The sequence below is a fragment of the Ranitomeya imitator genome, chromosome 2 (assembly GCF_032444005.1).
Source record: "Ranitomeya imitator isolate aRanImi1 chromosome 2, aRanImi1.pri, whole genome shotgun sequence".
Taxonomy (NCBI): domain Eukaryota; kingdom Metazoa; phylum Chordata; class Amphibia; order Anura; family Dendrobatidae; genus Ranitomeya; species Ranitomeya imitator.
This window is the reverse complement of record NC_091283.1, coordinates 486,262,372-486,286,374: the sequence shown is the minus strand read 5'-3', so window position 1 is coordinate 486,286,374 and position 24,003 is coordinate 486,262,372. Positions and strand designations below refer to the sequence as shown.

Genomic DNA, 24,003 nt, shown 5'->3' with positions numbered 1-24,003 from the left:
CACGCCATTTGGCTTTTTAAATGGAAAATTAGCTCCAATCATTAGCGGACACCATGTCACGTTTGGAGAGCCCCTGTGTGCCTAAACATTGGAGATCCCCCAGAAATGACCCCATTTTGGAAACTAGTCCACCAAAGGAACTAATCTAGATGTGTGGTGAGGACTTTGAACCCCCAAGTGCTTCACAGAAGTTTATAACGCAGAGCCATGAAAATAAAAAAATAAAAATATTTTCTGAAAAATGATCTTTTAGCCTGCAATTTTTTATTTTCCCAAGGGTAACAGGAGAAATTTGACTCCAAAAGTTGTTGTCCAGTTTGTCCTGAGTACGCTGATACCCCATATGTGGGGGTAAACCACTGTTTGGGCACATGTCGGGGCTCGGAATTGAAGTAGTGACATTTTGAAATGCAGACTTTGATGGAATGCTCTGCGGGTGTCACTTTGCGTTTGCAGAGCCCCTGATGTGGCTAAACAGTAGAAACCCCCCACAAGTGACCCCATTTTGGAAACTAGACCTCAAAAGGAACTTATCTAGATGTGTGGTGAGCACTTTGAACCCCCAAGTGCTTCATAGAAGTTTATAATGCAGAACCGTGAAAATAATAAATACGTTTTCTTTCCTCAAAAATAATTATTTAGCCCAGAATTTTTTATTTTCCCAAGGGTTACAGGAGAAATTGGACCCCAAAAGTTGTTGTCCAGTTTCTCCTGAGTACGCTGATACCCCATTTGTGGAGGTAAACCACTGTTTGGGCACACGTCGGGGCTCAGAAGGGAAGTAGTGACTTTTGAAATGCAGACTTTGATGAAATGGTCTGCAGGCGTCACGTTGCGTTTGCAGAGCCCCTGGTGTGCCTAAACAGTAGAAACCCCCCACAAGTGACCCCATTTTAGAAACTAGACCCCCCCCAAGGAACTTATCTAGATATGTAGTGAGCACTTTGAACCCCCAAGTGCTTCACAGACGTTTACAACGCAGAGCTGTGAAAATAAAAAATCATTTTTCTTTCCTCAAAAATGATGTTTTAGCAAGCATTTTTTTATTTTCACAAGGGTAACAGGAGAAATTGGACCCCAGTAATTGTTGCGCAGTTTATCCTGAGTATGCTGGTACCCCATATGTGGGGGTAAACCACTGTTTGGGCACACGTCGGGGCTCGGAATTGAGGGAGCACCATTTGACTTTTTGAATACGAGATTGGCTGGAATCAATGGTGGCGCCATGTTGCGTTTGGAGACCCCTGATGTGCCTAAACAGTGGTAACCCCTCAATTCTACCTCCAACACTAACCCCAACACACCCCTAACCCTAATCCCAACTGTAGCCATAACCCTAATCACAACCCTAACCACAACCCCAATTCCAACCCTAACCCTAAGGCTATGTGCCCACGTTGCGGATTCGTGTGAGATTTTTCAGCATCATTTTTGAAAAATCCGCGGGTAAAAGGCACTGCGTTTTACCTGCGGATTTTCCGCGGATTTCCAGTGTTTTTTGTGCGGATTTCACCTGCGGATTCCTATTGAGGAACAAGTGTAAAACGCTGCGGAATCCGCACAAAGAATTGACATGCTGCGGAAAATACAACGCAGCGTTTCCGCGCGGTATTTTCCGCACCATGGGCACAGCGGATTTGGTTTTCCATGGTACTGTAAACCTGATGGAACACTGCTGCGAATCCGCAGCGGCCAATCCGCTGCGGATCCGCAGCCAAATCCGCACCGTGTGCACATAGCCTAATTCTAAAGGTATGTGCACACGCTGCGGAAAACGCTGCGGATCCGCAGCAGTTTCCCATGAGTTTACAGTTCAATGTAAACCTATGGGAAACAAAAATCGCTGTACACATGCTGCGGAAAAACTGCACGGAAACGCAGCGGTTTATATTCCGCAGCATGTCACTTCTTTCTGCGGATTCCGCAGCTGTTTTACAACTGCTCAAATAGAAAATCGCAGTTGTAAAACCGCAGTGAAATGCGCAGAAAAAACGCGATAAATCCGCCATAAATCCGCAGCGGTTTAGCACTGCGGATTTATCAAATCCGCAGCGGAAAAATCCGTAGAGGACCAGAATACGTGTGCACATACCAAAACCCTACCCCTAACCCTAGCCCTATCCCTAACCCTACCCCTAACCCTATTCTAACATTAGTGGAAAAAAAAAAAATCTTTATTTTTTTATTGTCCCTACCTATGGGGGTGACAAAGGGAGGGGGGGGGGTCATTTATTATTTTTTTTATTTTGATCACTGAGATATAATCTATCTCAGTGATCAAAATGCTTTGAAACGAATCTGCCGGCCGGCAGATTCGGCGGGCGCACTGCGCATGCGCCCGCCATTTTGGAAGATGGCGGCGCCCAGGGAGAAGACGGACGGACCCCGGCAGGATCGGTAAGTATGATGGGGTGGGGGGGGAGCACGGGGGGGGGGGGGATCGGAGCATGGGGGGGGGATCGGAGCATGGGGGGGTGGATCGGAGCGCAGGAGGGGTGGAACGGAGCACGGGGGGGGTGCATTGGAGAATCGGGGGGTGGATCGGACTGCAGGGGGGGTGGATCGGACTGCAGGGGGGGGTGGATCGGAGTGCAGGGGGGTGGATCGGAGCACGGGGGGAGCGGACAAGAGCACGGGGGGAGCGGAGCACAGGACGGAGGGGAGCCGGAGCAGTGTACCGGACAGATCGGAGGGCTGGGGGGCGATCGGTGGGGTGGGGGCACATCATGTTTCCAGCCTTGGACGATGATATTGCAGCATCGGCCATGGCTGGATTGTAATATTTCACCAGTTATAATAGGTGAAATATTACAAATCGCTCTGATTGGCAGTTTCACTTTCAACAGCCAATCAGAGCGATCGTAGCCACGGGGGGGTGAAGCCACCCCCCCGGGCTAAACTACCACTCCCCCTGTCCCTGCAGATCGGGTGAAATGGGAGTTAACCCTTTCACCCGATCTGCAGGGACGCGATCTTTCCATGACGCCACATAGGCGTCATGGGTCGGATTGGCACCGACTTTCATGACGCCTACGTGGCGTCATGGGTCGGGAAGTGGTTAAATGAAAAGGGGCATTACCAGTGTCCGATATGTAGATCAGGAGAGGAGCCATTACATGTCTCACACTGGTAATGCCCCTTTTATTTAAAATAAGCTCTGGAGGCAGATTCTCAGGGAGATCAGTGTTTGTCCCATAGCACTGAACATCTCATTTACATATTAAGAAACATGTGGATTTCCCTGGAGTAAGACATGATATCGCAGATATTATAGCATTGTTATTCAACTTGCTATAATTTACATGCCCTGATAAACAACCTAGGAGGGCTGATCCTACTGACAGATTCCCTTTTAATCTTTTTTAAATATATACTTTTTAATTAGTCCTTTCAGTAATGATTATCCCACCTTCTCCCAGTAACTATGGTCTGTAGTACAGCGAGTATGTTGGTATATAGATGTAAATCTAAAGTACAAAGCTTATAGTAGTATAAGAAAGTTAGTGCATCCAGCTCGCCCCATCCAGTATATCTATATTGTTCAGTCTGGTTCCTGGGCAATTCACTCCAATTTACATGTATAAGTTTTGTGAAAAATATTTAGAATTGAGAGTCCTCAGTGGTTGATACCTTTTAATGGCTAACTGAAAAGATGGTTACAAATATGCAAGCTGTCGAGACTACACAGGTCTCTTCATCAGGCAAAGACTACAAAGGTCTTAGAAGGTATCAACCACTGAGGACTCTAAATTCTAAATATTTTTTTTATCTACTGGCTAACACGGTACCAAGATATATATCTTTCCTGTAAGTTTTGTGACGTATCAAGCAGCTTTGTTCGAAGTGTTGAAAAAGGTTTTTCAATCCAGTAAAGCGAATTAAAAGCAAAACATTTTTTATTATTACTTCATCGAAACAGTAGCATTGGCATAGAAAAATACTGAAGTGTTTCGAGTCTGGCTGACTCTTAATCGTAGATCTCGTTATGTATATATCTAGGATTAATAGTCAGACTCTAAATGCGTGAATTTTTTTATGCCCATGCTACTATTTTAGTGAAGTCACAATAAAAAATGTTTGCTTTTAATTTGCTTTGCTGGATTGAAGAACCTTTTTTTCATCACTTCTTACAAAGCCTAAGAATAAAGGTGTAGCTTATATACATTAATTAGCCATAACTGTAAGCCTGTGTGCACACGTTGCGGTTTTTTCGCATTTTTTCCCGATAAAAACGCTATAAAACCGCAAAAAAAAGCATACAATAAGAATCCCATCATTTAGAATGAACTCCGCATGTTTTGTACACATGATGCGTTTTTTTCCGCGAAAAAAAATGCATCGCGGTAAAAACCGCAGCATGTTCATTAATTTTGCGGGGTTTTTTTGCGGATTTCCCACTACAAAATGCATTGGGAAATGTCCGGAAAAAAACGCGGCAAAAACGCATGCGGTTTTCTTGCGGATTTCTTGCAGAAAATGTCCGTTTTTTTCTCTGGAATTTTCTGCGAGAAATCCTGAACGTGTGCACATAGCCTAAAACTACTAACCGATGGATAACAATGAAGGGTAATCGTTGTATTCAGTGATTTTGTTGGTAACATGTTCTCCAGTCACTATATAATGCTTGTATGGGCTCTGGGGTATTAAGAATTATAATTTAATTGTGTAAGTAAAAAAAGATTAATGCTTAACAATTTAATTTGTTTTATTGCTTTTCTTAGGTTTTGCTCTTCCGTTTTGAAATCTGCGTGGCCATGTCATATGAATAGGCTATCTGAGAACTATGACCTGTTCCCAGACTTTAAACAATCTGATCATCTGATCAATCCGCAACAAAGTTTTTCTAGTACAGAGCCTGTTCTCAGTATAAAATCACAATATTTGGAGGATTTAGATGATTTGGAGCAAGAAGAACATTTGCTATATCAATGCCAGACTGATACTCCACGCAGTTATAATATAAATGCCAAAATACATCCACATGGGTACTCTGACTTCAATGACTTTTTAGCATCTGAAACAACCAAAGACGCCTTTCAGAAGAGAGATACATTCCTGTCACCATTAAGCAAGAGTACCTTTGAAGAAGTTGGTAGGTATGATATGAGCCCTCATGGTAAGACCATGCACAATAAACGAACTGTGACTGGCTTCCAGGATGTCACAAGCTGCATGAATAATTCACCTGAATTACCTGTCTTAGATGCAGGTACATATAGTAATTTTTTCCAAGCAAAACAGAATTGCCAAACATTTGATGATTATATTCCAGACCAAACATTTACTATCCCAATAACAACACCATCAGTATCAGATAGATCTTTCCTGAAAGACTCATCTTATGTTTCTCAGTATGATCACAAGCCAGAATTTGGACTTAAAACTCTATATAGTAATAATATGGCTATTACTGATGATTTTCAAAGACACACACCCAAACAGGAACTCCAAAATTCAGACTTAACTAAATTGTCCAGCTACTTGTTCTCCATTTCCAACAATAGTTCTGACAAGTTATCATGGACAAATGGACAGATGGAAAGAAACTCTCAAAATTTTTACAACAATCATGTGAAGTCAGGTAATATGTTATCAATCTCGCAGAAAAATCCTGCAGTTGTTTCTAACTATCCAAATTTATGTTCTCCTCTTGTACCTGGTAGTAGTGCCCAAAAATTTCACAGTGAAATTCCAACATACTCATCCATGGACTATGGTTATATTAGTGCTGACAAGACACTGGGAGATTTTCAGAAAGTCACAGAGGACCACAAGTTTAAGTCTGTGGCTGAAAAAAGAATGAAGACTTTAAATGGCATCTGTGAGAATGTACCAAGCTTATACAGCTCTTCAGACCGAAATGTCAAGAAGATCATTCCAGAGAAGAAGCAAAACATGTCATTTAGCATCCAGGATAATCCTGACAGCATAGTACAAAACCACAAAGAATTATTTAGCAGTGCTCTTGCTTACAATAATCTGAGAAATGTTAATGTTGATAATAAGCCTCTAAATAGTAGCAAACTATCCCACCCACAGAATATGGTTTTATCCAATGGATTGATGATGGGTGGTATGGGTAACTTCAACTTAAACTCATCGAGTAACTTCAGGTCACCGTTTTCTAATAACTTGGGTCACAGTGTCCACCCAATGCTAGACAGCCATGATCTATACTCTTATAAAAACCAGGGCCAAGCATGGTCACAGATCAATGGCCTCTTACGTGGTGATGCTCCCCTTCAAGGCTTGGCAGTTATTTTAAGCACGCAGAGGTCAGTAAAGCCTAGAAGTATTCCTGGAAATGAACTCCACATTCGTCTGGATGAATGTTTCGACTACTGTCGAGCTCTAGAGAAGGAAAGGAAAAAGGTATGTACAAAGAGAGCTATATATGTTGCTATATACAGTGGCATGTAAACATTTGGGCACCCCTAATCAAAATTACTGTTATTGTGAATAGTTAAGCAAGTTGAAAATGAAATGATCTCTAAAAAGCCTAAAATTAAAGATGACACATTTCTTTTGTATTCTAGGCCAAAAAAATATATTTTCATCTATTATATTTTAAAAATGGAAAATGGGCCAATGCAAAAGTTTGGGCAGCCAGCATAGTTAGTATCTATATCTCAAAAAACCTAGTAGATATATAAACCAGGCTCCAGAATGTTTATGTTCAAACTAGAAAATTTTTATTGACATAAATACAATAAAATATACACACACTGTAATAAAAACAGGATGCCTCCAAACCAAACACCGGCACTGTGGGTGTTGACAGGTATGTAGCCAATAATAATTTCACTTTGAAACAAAATATGCAAGGAACATTTCCATTATGGTCATATGACTGATATTTTGTGGCTACAAAAATATATATGTCTATGGTCGAGTAGGGTGCTGGGAAGAAATTGCTATATTGAGGTACTAGGGCTATTATGAAAATACTAAGAGAAGCCTATTGCATCTGCATATGTTGTTAACTTATAATTCTAACTACTATGCCTTGTATTGCACATATTCCCAAAGCGTATACACCTCACCACTAGGGTATAGCTGTGTGCAGGTAAAAATAGCGCTAACTACTAAGCCTTATATTGCACATATTCCCAGAGAGTATACACCTCACCTTCAGGGTATAACCGTGTACAGGTACAAATAGTGCAACATCATGGAGATAGATAATCATGAAAACCCTATGACAGCTATAGTTCAGATAGTATAACCCCAATAAATGAAAGCTAAATACACTTCAGACCTCAGCAGCAACCTAATCAGAAGTACATAGTTACCTGCCAGACACTCACAGGGCCGGGAAATACCCCTACGCGCGCTTCGATAAATTTCTTCTTCCGGGGGCGTGTGTAGTAAGGAGGGGAGATGAGGGCCTATTTAAATAAGTGCCCGACCAATGACCGCTGATGAAAAAGCCCATGTGAGCCATCCCCGTGAGTATAGTATCCTACGCAATATCCTGTGCGCCCTCGTTTGGTCATGACACGGCATCAGGTTGCTAAGTTACCGAACACTGAGTATAATGCACTATGCGCAAGACCGGAAGTAAGGGAACCCCGTCCACCCATATTCCGAATGCGCAGCTGAAAACCAAGGGAACACCGTACAACTGACCTCCAAATACGCAGCTGCTGCCCAGATAATACCCAGCAATCATAGCGCCAGGTTGTTAGGTTACCTGACGCAGCTCGACATAGGGACAAACACCTCACGCCTATTATCCAGTGCGCAGCTGCTACCCCGAGGAGTAACATAGCAACCAAGACGCTAAATGGAAAATTAGTACACAGAGGAAGCAGCCTAAGCATATATAACCAAGCATACAGCTACAATTCCAGGTGAAGCTGAGCCCTGCCTTTACTCCACAATGGGAAAGATGATAATAATAAAAATACTAAGCTTGCGCCCAGGCTGATGAAATGACAACGCATCCATGTCAGCGCGATCAGTGGAAGCGTGCTCTAAGCGCAACAATAACCACACCAGCCGCCCGCAAACTACTGCGCAGCTGCAACTAGATAGAGCCCGGCCACTGTCTTGCCGCACAGCAACCGGGGTGTACACCCGCCCACCGCATCACTCAGCAGCGGTAACCAAGCCGCTGGCTACGAGTCAAAATAACCCTAAGCCAGACATGAACCATGCTATACTATAATAGATAGGACTGTATATAAACAAACAAGGGGGTCACATCTGTACCCCAGGGTATATGACAAGACCGCCAAGTACACCACTTAAATATATGGAGGACTATATGGGATTAAAATACACAACCATTGATTAGTAAACCTCAGTAGCTCTGAGGATACCCAAACATACTGTGACTGACAGAAATAACATAAATCTTGGTGACTCAGGGCTAACCCTGACTTAGTGCATGCCGCAAAAAGGAAAGTGGGTATAAGGCGCATGGAAGAACAGAAAGGCCCCAGCTATATGGATCCACGTATCCCCGGAGGCGGACGCAGCCGCACACCAGCACCAATGGTGGGATGCAGCAACGATCCTATACCGGGTGACGAGGGTCCAGCATGTGTCCTCGTTCCGCCATGCGCACACACACCTCCTAATGTGGTTTGCTCAACGAAATACATATGGGTGAATCAATATGACATAAAAAATAATATACATCAAATGTGATATACATGTACATGACCTCTAAAGAGAGGTTATAATATGAGGCATAAAAAATAATTATACCACAGTATAACTAACAATAACCAAAATGTATACAACAAATCAGTGATAGTGAATGTGATCTGACTCACACAAAAAAAGACTACAAATCCCATAGACTAGACCTAAAATTGGTAAAAAAAATCCGAATCAGTAACCTTTGGATCACAAAGATATATTATAGAACTTTAAATAGCATATAAATGGCATGTCTTGTTAGTCCCAAATCATCAGCCACGTTGCTTTGCAGATGTAGAGTCGAAAGAGCGCAGCATATGCATCTTCATAGGAGCAGGAGTTAGGTGGCACATAGATAAGATGTTCATTATCTCATATTCTACCAGGGATACATCACAGGTCAAGGTATGGAAAAGCCGGAACACAATGGATAGACATGCCATAACTTATGTAAGAATAAAGAAAAAGAGAGAAAACACATGGTTAAAAACAATAATATTAGAACAACAGCAAAAAAAACCACAAATCCCCTAAAATGTATCAGACAAAAGGAAGAGATTACGAGAACAAGACTATAAAAATGCTCTAAAGCCAAGAGTCTCATTAAGGGGCATAGACTCTGTCAACATGGGTATACGGGGTGTTGGCATCAGTAGGATTCTGGCGCAAGTTGAGTCGGTGGATTTACCGACTAGGTACTATGGCCCCGCAGGGCCTTAATGAGACTCTTGGGTTTGGAGCATTTTTATAGTCTTGTTCTCGTAATCTCTTCCTTTTGTCTGATACATTTTAGGGGATTTGTGGGTTTTTTGCTGTTGTTGTAATATTATTGTTTTTAACCATGTGTTTTCTCTCTTTTTCTTTATTCTTACATAAGTTATGGCATGTCTATCCATTGTGTTCCGGCTTTTCCATACCTTGACCTGTGATGTATCCCTGGTAGAATATGAGATAATGAACATCTTATCTATGTGCCACCTAACTCCTGCTCCTATGAAGATGCATATGCTGCGCTCTTTCGACTCTACATCTGCAAAGCAACGTGGCTGATGATTTGGGACTAACAAGACATGCCATTTATATGCTATTTATAGTTCTATAATATATATTTGTGATCCAAAGGTTACTGATTCTGATTTTTTTTACCAATTTTAGGTCTAGTCTATGGGATTTGTAGTCTTTTTTGTGTGAGTCAGATCACATTCACTATCACTGATTTGTTGTATACATTTTGGTTATTGTTAGTTATACTGTGGTATAATTATTTTTTATGCCTCATATTATAACCTCTCTTTAGAGGTCATGTACATGTATATCACATTTGATGTATATTATTTTTTATGTCATATTGATTCACCCATATGTATTTCGTTGAGCAAACCACATTAGGAGGTGTGTGTGCGCATGGCGGAACGAGGCCACATGCTGGACCCTCTTGTCACCCGGTATAGGATCGTTGCTGCATCCCACCATTGGTGCTGGTGTGCGGCTGCGTCCGCCTCCGGGGATACGTGGATCCATATAGCTGGGGCCTTTCTGTTCTTCCATGCGCCTTATACCCACTTTCCTTTTTGCGGCATGCACTAAGTCAGGGTTAGCCCTGAGTCACCAAGATTTGTTATTTCTGTCAGTCACAGTATGTTTGGGTATCCTCAGAGCTACTGAGGTTTACTAATCAATGGTTGTGTATTTTAATCCCATATAGTCCTCCATATATTTAAGTGGTGTACTTGGCGGTCTTGTCATATACCCTGGGGTACAGATGTGACCCCCTTGTTTATTTATATACAGTCCTATCTATTATAGTATAGCATGGTTCATGTCTGGCTTAGGGTTATTTTGACTCGTAGCCAGCGGCTTGGTTACCGCTGCTGAGTGATGCGGTGGGCGGGTGTACACCCCGGTTGCTGTGCGGCAAGACAGTGGCCGGGCTCTATCTAGTTGCAGCTGCGCAGTAGTTTGCGGGCGGCTGGTGTGGTTATTGTTGCGCTTAGAGCACGCTTCCACTGATCGCGCTGACATGGATGCGTTGTCATTTCATCAGCCTGGGCGCAAGCTTAGTATTTTTATTATTATTATCATCTTTCCCATTGTGGAGTAAAGGCAGGGCTCAGCTTCACCTGGAATTGTAGCTGTATGCTTGGTTATATATGCTTAGGCTGCTTCCTCTGTGTACTAATTTTCCATTTAGCGTCTTGGTTGCTATGTTACTCCTCGGGGTAGCAGCTGCGCACTGGATAATAGGCGTGAGGTGTTTGTCCCTATGTCGAGCTGCGTCAGGTAACCTAACAACCTGGCGCTATGATTGCTGGGTATTATCTGGGCAGCAGCTGCGTATTTGGAGGTCAGTTGTACGGTGTTCCCTTGGTTTTCAGCTGCGCATTCGGAATATGGGTGGACGGGGTTCCCTTACTTCCGGTCTTGCGCATAGTGCATTATACTCAGTGTTCGGTAACTTAGCAACCTGACGCCGTGTCATGACCAAACGAGGGCGCACAGGATATTGCGTAGGATACTATACTCACGGGGATGGCTCACATGGGCTTTTTCATCAGCGGTCATTGGTCGGGCACTTATTTAAATAGGCCCTCATCTCCCCTCCTTACTACACACGCCCCCGGAAGAAGAAATTTATCGAAGCGCGCGTAGGGGTATTTCCCGGCCCTGTGAGTGTCTGGCAGGTAACTATGTACTTCTGATTAGGTTGCTGCTGAGGTCTGAAGTGTATTTAGCTTTCATTTATTGGGGTTATACTATCTGAACTATAGCGGTCATAGGGTTTTCATGATTATCTATCTCCATGATGTTGCACTATTTGTACCTGCACACGGTTATACCCTGAAGGTGAGGTGTATACTCTCTGGGAATATGTGCAATATAAGGCTTAGTAGTTAGCGCTATTTTTACCTGCACACAGCTATACCCTAGTGTATCCTCACCCACCCCCTGCAGACTGTGAGCCCTCGCGGGCAGGGTCCTCCCTCCTTATGTACTCGTGTGCCTTGTTATCTGCTCATGTTTAATGTATTTGTCTATATTTGCCCCGTATTCACATGTAAAGCGCCATGGAATAAATGGCGCTATAAAAATGTATAATAATAATAAATAATAATACCCTAGTGGTGAGGTGTATACGCTTTGGGAATATGTGCAATACAAGGCATAGTAGTTAGAATTATAAGTTCACAACATATGCAGATGCAATAGGCTTCTCTTAGTATTTTCATAATAGCCCTAGTACCTCAATATAGCAATTTCTTCCCAGCACCCTACTCGACCATAGACATATATATTTTTGTAGCCACAAAATATCAGTCATATGACCATAATGGAAATGTTCCTTGCATATTTTGTTTCAAAGTGAAATTATTATTGGCTACATACCTGTCAACACCCACAGTGCCGGTGTTTGGTTTGGAGGCATCCTGTTTTTATTACAGTGTGTGTATATTTTATTGTATTTATGTCAATAAAAATTTTCTAGTTTGAACATAAACATTCTGGAGCCTGGTTTATATATCTACTAGGTTTTTTTGAGATATTGATGTTGTGAATGTGTTCCGTATTCACCTTTTTTGGACTAGTATGTTTAAATAGTTAGTATCTAGTAGCATCTTTTTTTGCAAGTATCACAACTTGTAAATTTTTTGGCTGTTTACCTGTATATATCAGAGGCTGTTGCTGTGCTGGCTGTATATAGAATAGAGGCTGAGGGGCTGTATAAAGTGTATACACAGCACTATACTGTAAACAGGTCCACACTATATACGTACAGTATACACAGACACACTGTAATGCAGGATATAGTGTGGACCTGTACATACAGTATGGTACTGTGTAGGACAGGAGCTGTAGGAAAGATACACAGACAGACACACAGACAGACAGAGATCATACTCACCCACCGCGACACTGTGAAGACTGAACCACTTCACCTCTGGATCTTCAGTGACTGAAGATCCAGAGTGAAGTCCTACCGTGCTCCGCGGTGGAGAATCCTCTTCTTGCGCCGACATCGTGGCTCCGCCTCCTTCCTTGAAGGTAGCTGAGCAAACTCTCATCTGATCTAATCCGAGGGAGCAATCATATAGCTGAATAGGTAGCGCCTAGAAGCTTCTGCTGGGATTGGAGAAGGCTGCCACATGCCATAAGCTAAGCATTAGGTACAGGGAGGGTACTAAGGAAGTCTGGCTAGGCTAGGCAGGTCAGTGTATGCTGTAGCAGGTCAGGTGCCATGACCAGCTTCGGACTGGGGTGTCTGGGGCCCACCCTACAGCTATATGCAAATATCTGTCATTATAGTGGAGCATCGGCTGTAAAACATCGGGGGCTGCTGCACATCTACCGTGTGCCCCAATAACTGGGATGTATAATTACGGTAGTTTACATTAATGGGGTTCTTGGTTAAAACAAGTTATCACTGATCCATGGGCTCCACAGGATAGGTGATCGCTTAGATCCGACCATTAGAAACTGCACCGATCGGAAGAATGGGGAAGTTTTATCCCTGACAGGACACTTCTATCACTATTTTAAAATGCAGCGGCAGGTGGGATTTCTGACCGCAGCTCCATTCATTTTCTTTGGGGCTTCCAGAAAAAAACAAGTGCAGCCACTGAGGGAATGAATGGATCAGTGATCTAGTCGGACATGCCACTCCAGTCTAATGGGGATAAAAAGTTCCACATTTTGCTAAAAGGGTCCAAGCAGTCAGACCCCCACCAATCAATACGTTATCACTTATCCTGTGGAGAAGTGATTACTTTTTATTCGGACTCCCATGACAGCACTACGAGAGAGGGGATCCGCCCTTCAGGAACAGGAAACCTACAGATACAAAAGGGCGGCACCTCTCCCCATGCATCGGTTGGTTTCCTGTTCCTGAAGGGACAGGATCCTACAGATGAAATCTCGTAGGAATGGATCCCAGGCCGGCGGAATCAGGTAGCGGGGGGGTCTCCTACCTCGGCCGGTGCGGAAGCCCCTGGAAGACGTCACGGTGGTCCTGGCTGGACTGCACGTCAGTGACGTATACAGCAGGGAGCAGAGTCTGGAGGATTCCTGATCTCCTCTAGCGCCGGTAAGTATAGCGCTCCTTCGGGTCCATGCGGCGGTGCAGCGCGGTGGTGAGGTAGCGGTGTCAGGAGGGGAACGCTGTCCGGAGCGCTGCTGCATGCTCTTCGGCGTCCTGCACCGCTCTCAGCGTCTGCTGGAGCGTTTCCGGGTGCGGTGACGTCGGGGGGGGGGCGGAGTCAGCAGGCGCTTCCGGGTCACTGGGTGACTACGCATGCGCAGTTCATCCAAGATGGCGGCGCCCATCGATCCTGAACGCCGGATTCCTCACAGACTGCGCTGACCCCTCAGCTGCAGCCTCCTCAGCAGGAACCAATGAGAGTGGCGCCAGGCAGCCTGCTGACCGGATCTGAGGGGGATTTAAGCAGGAGCTGGATTTAGAGCTCTGCTTTTGGCCACATCTTCATCATGGAGAGTGATGGTGAGCGGCAGCTTAGGCTGCCGGATGAGGTGCGACAGAAGCCCACGGAGAAGGAGCATGCCAGAAGTGACCAGTCCAGCCGTAAAAGCTCATCCAAGCAGGGATCTAGAGCATCGACTGGCAAAGAACCCCCTCGTGTTCCGGTACCTTTTTTTTGGCGTACGCTGGTAAGTGATCTACGTGAATGTTCACTCAGTGACGCGGGCCCCTTATACTTTGTCATTCTAGGGGAAGAGAAATGCAAAGACGAAACATAAGGAGTGTGCCCTATGCGGAGTCCCTTTACCAGATTCTTGCCCTAAAAAATTATGCGCCCCCTGTATACAGCAGACGGTGAAGTCTACAGGAGTGGTAGGGGTTGAGTGACATCAGGTTAGATAGTTGGTATCATCCTTATTGTTCTCCCCTAGGTAGCGGAAGAATCTGTGTCTACGGCTAATCTACGGGAGATGATCCATACGGAAGTAAGGGTACCGTCACACAGTGGCATTTTGATCGCTACGACGGCACGATCCGTGACGCTCCAGCATCGTAACAATATCGCTCCAGCGTCGTAGACTGCTGTCACACTTTGCAATGTACGACGCTGGAGCGATAATTTCATGACGTATGTGCGATGTAGAAGCCGTTGGTTACTATGCGCACATCGTATACAATATCGTGCACACCTTTGTTACACCATGCGATCATGCCGCCACAGCGGGACACTAGACGACGAAAGAAAGTTTCAAACGATCTGCTACGACGTACGATTCTCAGCGGGGTCCCTGATCGCAGGAGCGTGTCAGACACAGCGAGATCGCTGGAACGTCACGGATATATCGCTGGAACGTCACAAATCGTGCCGTCGTAGCGATCAAAATGCCACTGTGTGACGGTACCCAAGGGAATCTCTGCGGTCATTATCCCAGGAGGGAACTTCAAAACATAAGGTTCCAGTGATCTCTGATTCTTCGGAGGAAGGTTCCTATCACTCGTTTCCCTCTTCCTCGTCATCTGAAGAGGACTCTGGCCGATTTTGTCTACCTCTCGACCGGTTTGATAAATTAGTTAAATTGGTCAGTGGTACGAAGGGCTTAGCAGAACCTAAGACGCAGCTTTCCCGTTAATGTTCAGCGGCTTAGATCACAAAAAACGCAGATCTTTTCCGGTGAATGAAAAGATTCTGGACTTGATTCTCCGGGAGTGGAAAAGACCGGAGAAAAAAGGGTCATTGCCACCAGCCTTAAAACGCAGGTATCCTTTTTAAGATACGGCTGTGGATACCTGGGACAAGGCCCCTAAATTAGATGCTGCGGTGGCGAAAGCATCGAAAAGAGCAGCATTACCTTTTAAGGACATGGGGACCCTTAAAGATCCTCTTGATAGGAAGGCAGATTCCTTCCTTAAAGGTACCTGGAAGATGGCAGCCGGGTCTTTGAGACCGGCAGTGGCCGCGACATGTACAGCCAGATCCTTAATGGTCTATTTACTATTCCATGTAAAGGGGAATATCTCTTTGGTCCAACCTTAGATGAGTTGCTTGAAAAGGCAGGGGATGACAAGAAAAAATTCCCTAATTTGTCATCAGCCTCTTACCGACGTCCGTTTAGCAGAAGGAGGTTTGGTCGTGGAAGAAAACGCGCATCCTCGCCGTCTAGAGATAATTTCAGATGGGAGGACAGACGCAGGAGAGGTACGGGCTACATGTTCGCCGTTCCTCAAAAGAACGTAAAAAACCAGACCAATGACTAGCAATCCCTGTGGGAGGGAGATTGTCAGCCTTCTCTTCCGCATGGTCTAACATCACAAACAGTGACTGGGTCTGAGGCGTCATATTGGAGGGTCTGAGACTGGAATTTGATCACTGGCCTCGGGATAAATTTATGCTAACCCCCATACGCTCCTCCGCCATTGAACAGTCGGCTTTGGAGGCAGAGGTTGTGAGTTTATGCCTTAAAGAGGTGCTGATTGAGGTCCCAGAATCAGAAAGAGGAAGAGGATTCTACTCTCCTCTTTTTCTGATTCAAAAACCAGACAAAGTCATTTAGGACTATTATTAATCTCAAGTCCCTTAATGAGTACCTGGTTAATTCTACCTTTAAGATGGAGTCAATCGGCTCAACAATAAAGATGCTGTTCAAACACTGCTTCATGGTGGTTGTAGATTTAAAGGATGCATACTATCATGTTCCTATCCACGAAAATTTCCAGAGGTTCCTAAGAGTTGCGGTGTCTATGGGAGGAATTGTTCGCCATTTTCAATTTAGAGCTCTTCCCTTCGGCCTTTCAGCAGCACCTAGGGTGTTTACTAAAGTAGTCGCTGAGGTTATGGCGCACTTACGAGAATTCGATATCCTCATTATCCCTTATCTGGATGATTTCCTGATAGTGGGAAACTCAGCAGACCATTGCCTTGCTCAAGTAAAAACAGCTACGACTAAACTAGAACATCTGGGCTGGATCATAAATTATGAAAAATCCTGATTACAGCCCTTAAAGATCCAGAGATTCCTAGGGCTGTTGTTAAATTCCGAGACCCAACAATGCTGTCTTCCACCTGATAATTTACTCCATATTCAACAGCAAGTGTTAAAAGCAATTAATAAACCATCCATGACCCTTAGACAGGCTATGTCACTATTAGGTTCCCTAACTTCGTGTATTCCTGCCGTCCATTGGGCCCAGTTCCATACAAGGCCTTTACAGTTTGAGGTACTGGATAATGATAGAGCCTTACAAAGTTCCTTGCAGGGTCAAGTGACATTAAGTCCGGTGGTTCTTACATCTCTTAGATGGTGGCTAGATGAAGACAAGCTGTCAGCAGGAGTTCCCTGGGTGACACACGTGACTCGTGTAATAACAACGGACGCCAGCCCCATGGGGTGGGGGGCACACATGGGTGACGTTATAGTTCAGGGTCTATGGGACCCCCAAACATCAGCCTCTTCTAATCAGAGAGTTAATGGCAATTGAACTTTCGGTTAAGAAACTCCTCGTGTATCTACAGGGTAACCATGTCAAGGTCCTCTCCGACAACCAGGTGGCAGTGGCCTACGTGAATGACCAGGGTGGAACACGCTGCGAGTCCCTGATGGAAGTAGCGAACCGCCTGCTCCAGACAGCAGAAAGTCATTTTCTATCTTTGACTGCACTGCATATAAAAGGGAAAGAAAACATAAGAGCAGACTTTCTAAGCCGAAACACCTTAAGACAAGGGGAATGGTCTCTGAACACAGGTATCTTCAACCGAATTGTCCGCATGTGGGGTCATCCAGAGGTGGACTTATTTGCCACCAAGGACAACAGAAAAACAGAAAAATTCTGTTCCCTAAATCCCAGGGAATATCCGCTGGCAGTGGGTGCCTTCCTGATCAGATGGGATTTCCGATTGGCTTACGCGTTCCCCCCGCTGGGCCTATTGCCTCTGGTGGTCAGAAAGATAAGGGAGGATCAAGCGAGAATCATACTGATCGCTCCATTTTGGCCCAGAAGGGCTTGGTTTTCCTGGCTCAGGACCATGTCAGTGGAAGACCCCTGGACTTACTTCATCAAGGTCCGATCGGCCATCCACAAGTGAAGGGACTCCATTTGACGGCATGGTTTTTGAGAGGTCACTGTTAAAAAACAGAGGGTTTTCCCCAAATCTAATTGATACCCTTATGAAGAGTAGGAAACACATAATAACTAAGATCTACTCTAGAACTTGGAGGAAGTTTCTGGTCTCTTCAAATTTTAATATTGAAGAGGGTATACCAATCAACCAGATTCTAGAATTCCTGCAGAGAGGGCTAGAGCTAAATCTATCCACAAGTACGCTAAAAGTACAAGTCTCAGCCCTAGGGGCCCTATTTTCTTGTAACATTGCTGGTAACTATTGGGTATCAAGGTTTATCAAAGCATCTAGTAGATCCAGACCTATACACAGGAATAGGTCAATGCCTTGAGATCTCAATCTAGTCCTTTCAGCCTTGACTAAGGAACCGTTTGAGCCCTTACATTCAGCCTCACTTAAATTACTATCCCTCAAGACAGCATTTTTGGTGGCAATTACATCTGCTCGTAGGGTAGGGGACATACAGGCTCTTTCTAAGCTTTCCCCTTATACAGAGTTTCTACAGGACAGAGTAGTCCTCAGACCGGACCCAGCTTAATTACCAAAGGTAGCCTCAGATTTTCACAGATCTCAGGAGATCGTTTTACCGTCATTTCTCCCTACTCCTTCTAATCCTAAGGAGGAGCTATTCCATACATTAGATTTTAGGAGATGTCTATTAGAATATATTTCAGTCACTGATGCTTGGAAGAGAGAGGATGCGTTGTTTCTATCCTTCCAAGGTCCCAGGAAAGGACTTAGAGTGTCAAAGTACACGCTAGCGAAGTGGATTAGGGAGGCTATCTCTCTGGCTTATACTGCAGGTGGAGGTCCGGCTCCGCAGAATCTGAGGGCACATTCCACCCGGGCAATGGCTACATCCTGGGCGGAAAGATCTGGAGTTTCGATCGACCAGATATGTAAGGCAGCCACGTGGTCATCCCCTTCCACCTTTTTCAAGCACTATAGGTTGGACTTGGGGTTCTCTTCTGATCTCACCTTCGGGTTAAGGGTGCTACAGGCTATAGTCCCTCCCTAAGGTAGTTTAAATCTCTGTAATTCTCTGGTAGTGCTGTCATGAGAGTCCGTATAAAGCATTAAGCTACTTACTGGTAGCAGCATTTTTCGGAGGCCCATGATAGCACCCTTAGTTCCCTCCCTATTCACGTGGGGGTTGCACTTCCTATAGTGTATATAATGAGATAGATAGATCTCACGTGTGGCATCTAGTTCGATATCATGGATTGTTTTTGTATATAAACTGTATATAATGTATATTTGTGTGCCACTAACCGCGGTAGTCCTCTCAGGCTCTGAAATACAACTGATGCATGGGGAGAGGTGCCGCCCTTTTGTATCGGTAGGTTTCCTGTTCCTGAAGGGCGGATCCCCTCTCTCGTAGTGCTGTCATGGGCCTCCGAAAAATGCTGCTACCAGTAAGTAGCTTAATGCTTTCCACAGGAAACCCCCTGTAAGTGCATCTCCGCCGCTGGATACAAAGCATTAAAACTCTAATGGAAATAAAGAATCTTCTAATGAATATCAGAGAGAACAAATGACCGCCATACACAACACAATCCACTATACCAAGACCAATAATATCACATACAGGAAGAAATGCCACCACACCATGACCAGACCACATAGTGACCGAATAATACTACATACAAGGGACAAATACCGCCACACCATGACCAGATCACATATTACCACCCACCACTTGGTGAACAAATAGCACATACAAGGGACAGATACCACAACACCATTTCCAGACCACATATTACCAACACATAGTGACTGAATACTACAATACTGATCAGTAATAAGAAAGAAAAATACACACAATACTATCACCATAAGTGCCAGTATTCACAGGAGATCTGTACTTAGTATGCAGTGTCTGTGTAGAGGTAATACAGAGATCACTGGTGGTATTCTACACAGGAGCTCTGTATATAATGTATAGATAATACAGTGATCACTGGTGACATTGTATACAGGACCTCTGTATATAGTATACAGTGTATAGTGTCAGTGTATAGGTAACACTACCTCACCAGTGATGTCTCTAGGTGAAGTCCTTCATCTTTCATCCAGCACAGACCGCCATCATTTCTTCCAGCCAGGACTCGTTTCTGCAGGAAATAACAGTTATCTCAAACTCCGCTTGCAGAACACATTACTTAATTTTTCACAACTTCTACATTACACCACATGAAGAAAAAAAGGCGATATAGTGTCACTCTGCACAGTAACAGGACCTCCCCTCCATTTAAAACAGTATACTGAAAAAATAAAATAAATACATCACTGCAGTAATAATATCCCTTAATTAGCCCCTATGGTAATAATATTCCACACCCTCGCCCCGTTTATCTTATTCCTGGCATCAGCCATATGTTCTCGCATCCTACACTCATGAGTATCCATTCTACCCCATATGATCTCCCCATCAGTCTCCATCGTATCCATCCTGCCCCATGATCCAATCCTGCCCCATGTCTTTCATTCTGCCCCGTGTCTCCAATCATGCCCCGTATCTACATTCTGCCCATGCCTCCAGTGTGTCCAGCAATCTGCCCCCAGTATGTCCAGCATATTGCCCCCAGTGTGTCCAGCAACCTGTCCCAGTGTGTCCAGCATATTGCCCCAGTGTGTCCAGTATTGCCCCCAGACAGTGTCCAGCAATCTGCCCCAATGTGTCCGGCAATCTGCCCCAGTGTGTCCAGCAATCTGCCCCAGTGTGTCCAGCATATTACCCCCAGTGTGTCCAGCAATCTGCCCAGTATGTCCAGCACTGCCCCCAGTGTGTCCAGCAGTCTGCCCCAGTATGTCCAATTGTCCAGCATTGTCCACAGTGTGTCCAGCAATCTGCCCCAGTGTGTCCAGCATTGCCCCCAGTGTGTCCAGCAATCTGCCCCAGTGTGTCCAGCAATCTGCCCCAGTGTGTCCAGCATATTACCTGTTGTGAATTCAGCTTTTGGGCTCCCTCCGGTGGTTGTAGAGGGTAATGCAGTTGTGCCTGGACTGCAGGAGTGGACAGGTGTATCTACTAATTGCAGAGTTGACTGGGGTATATAGCTTTGCAGGATCCTTTAGTCAGTGCCAGTTGTCCATTGTTCTTGAAGGATTCACTTCCCTGCTGGTCTCTCCAGTTTGCTGTGTTTTTCTACAAAGATAAGTCCTGGCTTTGTTTTTGCTGTCCACCTGCTGTGGACCTTATAGTACTGTGCATTTTCATGTTTTTGTCTTGTCCAGCTTAGTCTGTGAAGGATTTTTTGCAGCCTAGCTATTTCTCTGGAGATGCAGATATACCCCCCATGTCTTTAGTCAGATGTGGTGTTTCGTATTTTCTGCGGTGGATATTTTCTAGTGTTTTTATACTGACCGCATAGTACTCTGTTCTATTCTTTCTTTTTAGCTAGTATGGCCTCCTATGCTAAAATCTGATTTCATATCTGCGTATGTTATTTCCCTCTCCTCTCTCAGTCAATATTTGTGGGGGGCTATCTATCCTTTGGGGATTTTCTCTGAGGCAAGATAGGTTTCCTGTTTCTGTCTTTAGGGGTAGTTAGATCTTAGGCTGTGCCGAGGGGTCTAGGGAGTGTTAGGTACCCCCCACGGCTACTTCTAGTTGCGCTGCTAGGTTCAGGGTTTGCAGTCAGTACAGGGACCACCTTCTCCATAGTCCGTCTCATGCTGCTCCTAGGCCACCAGATCATAACAATTACCCCCAGGATGTCCATCAATCTGCCTCAGCTACGTAGTATATTGCGTAGCCACGTAGTATATTGCCAAGTGACGTAGTATATTGCCCTTCTACGTAGTATATTGCCCAGTGACGTAGTAAGTATATTGCCCAGTGACGTAGTAAGTATATTGCCCAGCTACGTAGTATATTGCCCAGCGACGTAGTATATTGCCCAGCGACGTAGTATATTGCCCAGCCACGTAGTATATTGCACAGCCACGTAGTATATACAGCACAGAGCCACGTAGTATATTGCCCAGTGATGTAGTATATTGCCCAGCCACGTAGTATATACAGTACAGAGCCACGTAGTATATTGCACAGTGATGTAGTATATTGCCCAGGCACGTAGTATATTGCCCAGTGACGTAGTATATTGCCCAGCTACGTAGTATATTGGCCAGCCACGTAGTATATTGCCCAGTGACGTAGTATACAGCACAGAGCCACGTTGTATATTGCCTTCCTCATGCCTATCCATGTCAGCCAATCAGCATTAGAAAACCGTAGTCCAACCAGACCACAGAACTGTCTTGAAGAGGAGGCAGAGTCTAGATCATGAATAATGCAAATTTATGGTTTGAGTCCGAGTCGTGACTTGTGGTGGTGGGTCTGCTGAGCGGCGAATCGCACCGCACGCTGCGCACGGGCTGCTCTCAATAGCATGATAGCAGGCAGCCAGTAGCGCACAGTCAGCAGCAGACAGTAGTAGCCACTGCACTGTCTGCAGGCACTGAGTGCGCGGTGATGAATCATGTGGTGATGTCATGTGGAGAAGGAGCTGCCGCGCGCCTGCACTTCTTCACATGACATGATGAGCACATCATTTTCTTCCGTTCAGCAGCCTGTGCGCCGGGTTCCGGCTATTCAATAGTGTTTAACATTTAACTTGTTGTGTGCTGCCTGCACCGCTTGGTGCACAGTCAGCACGAGTCAGCACAGTGATGTGATGTGACTGAGCACACTATGCAGCATGAATGATGCAGTCTGGGCACTGCAGGGACAAATGAAAGAGGCAGGGCCTGGGGGTGGGGCCCACCGGAGGATTCTCCGGTGTCCCGGTGCCCCAGTCCCACACTGGCCATGACTCTGCCCTCTGCGCCAGACACTTTCAATAGTTTTTATTTTGTTAAATGTTCCTTATCATTAGAAATGATTCACAGCAAAGAGATGTGTATTTTACATGTTTTGAGATATTTATTCCTATATTGGTGGGAGGCCCCCACTTGGTGGGTGGCCCAGGCCCCTTGGCTCCAGAAACCCCCCACCTCCCCCCCGCCCCTTATCCCTAAATCCGGGCCTGGCCATTACCATTGCAAGCTAATTAAGGTCTGAAAGCTTGGCCAAAGATATGTGAGTACACAAATCTCCAGGGGTGCCCCAACTTTTGCATTGGCCCATTTTCCGTTTTGTAACTTTTAAAATCTAAAAAGCAATAGTATGTGTCATCTCCTATGTAGCAGGGGAGGAACTCCCTCCTGTACAGCAGGAGAAAAATGAATGACTCTGTTAAGATATATTACAAAGTTGCTTGTTTTCATGTGTACTATAAATCTCTGAAATAAAAATTTAAACTAAAGATAATCTTTTAAGGTATTTTCGCATAGCAAACATTTTTGTTTCATGAATAAGCTGATCATTTCAAAATCCTGTACAATCTAATAGCAGCATGGTAAGCCCTGTTCGCACTGTGTTTCTGTAGTCTGTATGTTCATTTTAGGGGGATTCCAATGGAACTGCAAAAACAAATTGTGAACAGGGCCTTTATAGATCAGGAGTAGATAAACAGATTGATATTTAGGTCTTTGGAAAAGGATGATAGAGTATAACTTGCATTTTGTTATTTGAAATCCTTCCCAGTTCTAAGCTTTCAAGGGGGCATTGATTCACTTATTAGGACCATCTTTTTTTACTCCTTAAGAACTTTGAAATGATTGTGAGAGGTAGAATTGCTCATGGGCATTACTTTAGACCTGAGGCATTGACCCGTTTTTAAAACTGATGTGTGTATGGCAAAATGAAACTATGGGTCAGTGTTCTAAACCGCACTAGGAAATGTCACACGGATGTGTGAATGTAGACTTATGCTGACAGATTTAATAACCCACAGTAAATCAGTATTGCAGGATATTAGGTTAGCAATCTAAAATGTTCAAGTCCAAAGGGACTAAGTAAAAATAAATGTATATTGTGAGGCAGTCACCGGTGTCACATGTAGGGGTCGCTGTGTTTCCCCCCAGAATGTGGACAGAGGTCTATTAGACCTACTGGAGTGCCTTGTGGTCACAGCAGGACGCCTGTGAGTCACAGGGCAAAATAAAAATAAGCGTGGACCTGGTTAAGCTATTTGGCCTGGGATTTTTCAGGAAAAGCCGGTATGGGCTTTTATTTTGGAAACGGACTGCAGGAAGGTGGTGTGGCAGGTCCGTTTCCTACAGGCCGGGTCTTATCGGTGTCCTATGGCCACAGATTCCAGTTTGAGAGTGCATTGCAGTCACAGGCGTAGCTGTGATTATAATGCAGAATAAAAAATAA

At 44.7% G+C, this 24,003-nt stretch overlaps 1 protein-coding gene across 1 annotated transcript in view; it reads left to right on the top strand.

Annotated features, from left to right (window-relative positions):
* The window catches only part of MEIOC (meiosis specific with coiled-coil domain), a 195,194-nt gene that overhangs the window by 83,561 nt on the left and 87,630 nt on the right, over positions 1-24,003 (top strand). The window contains exon 3 of the mRNA XM_069754881.1: positions 4,722-6,372. Within this exon, the coding sequence (XP_069610982.1) occupies positions 4,722-6,372 (1,651 nt within the window). The remainder of the gene's footprint in view (positions 1-4,721; positions 6,373-24,003) is intronic.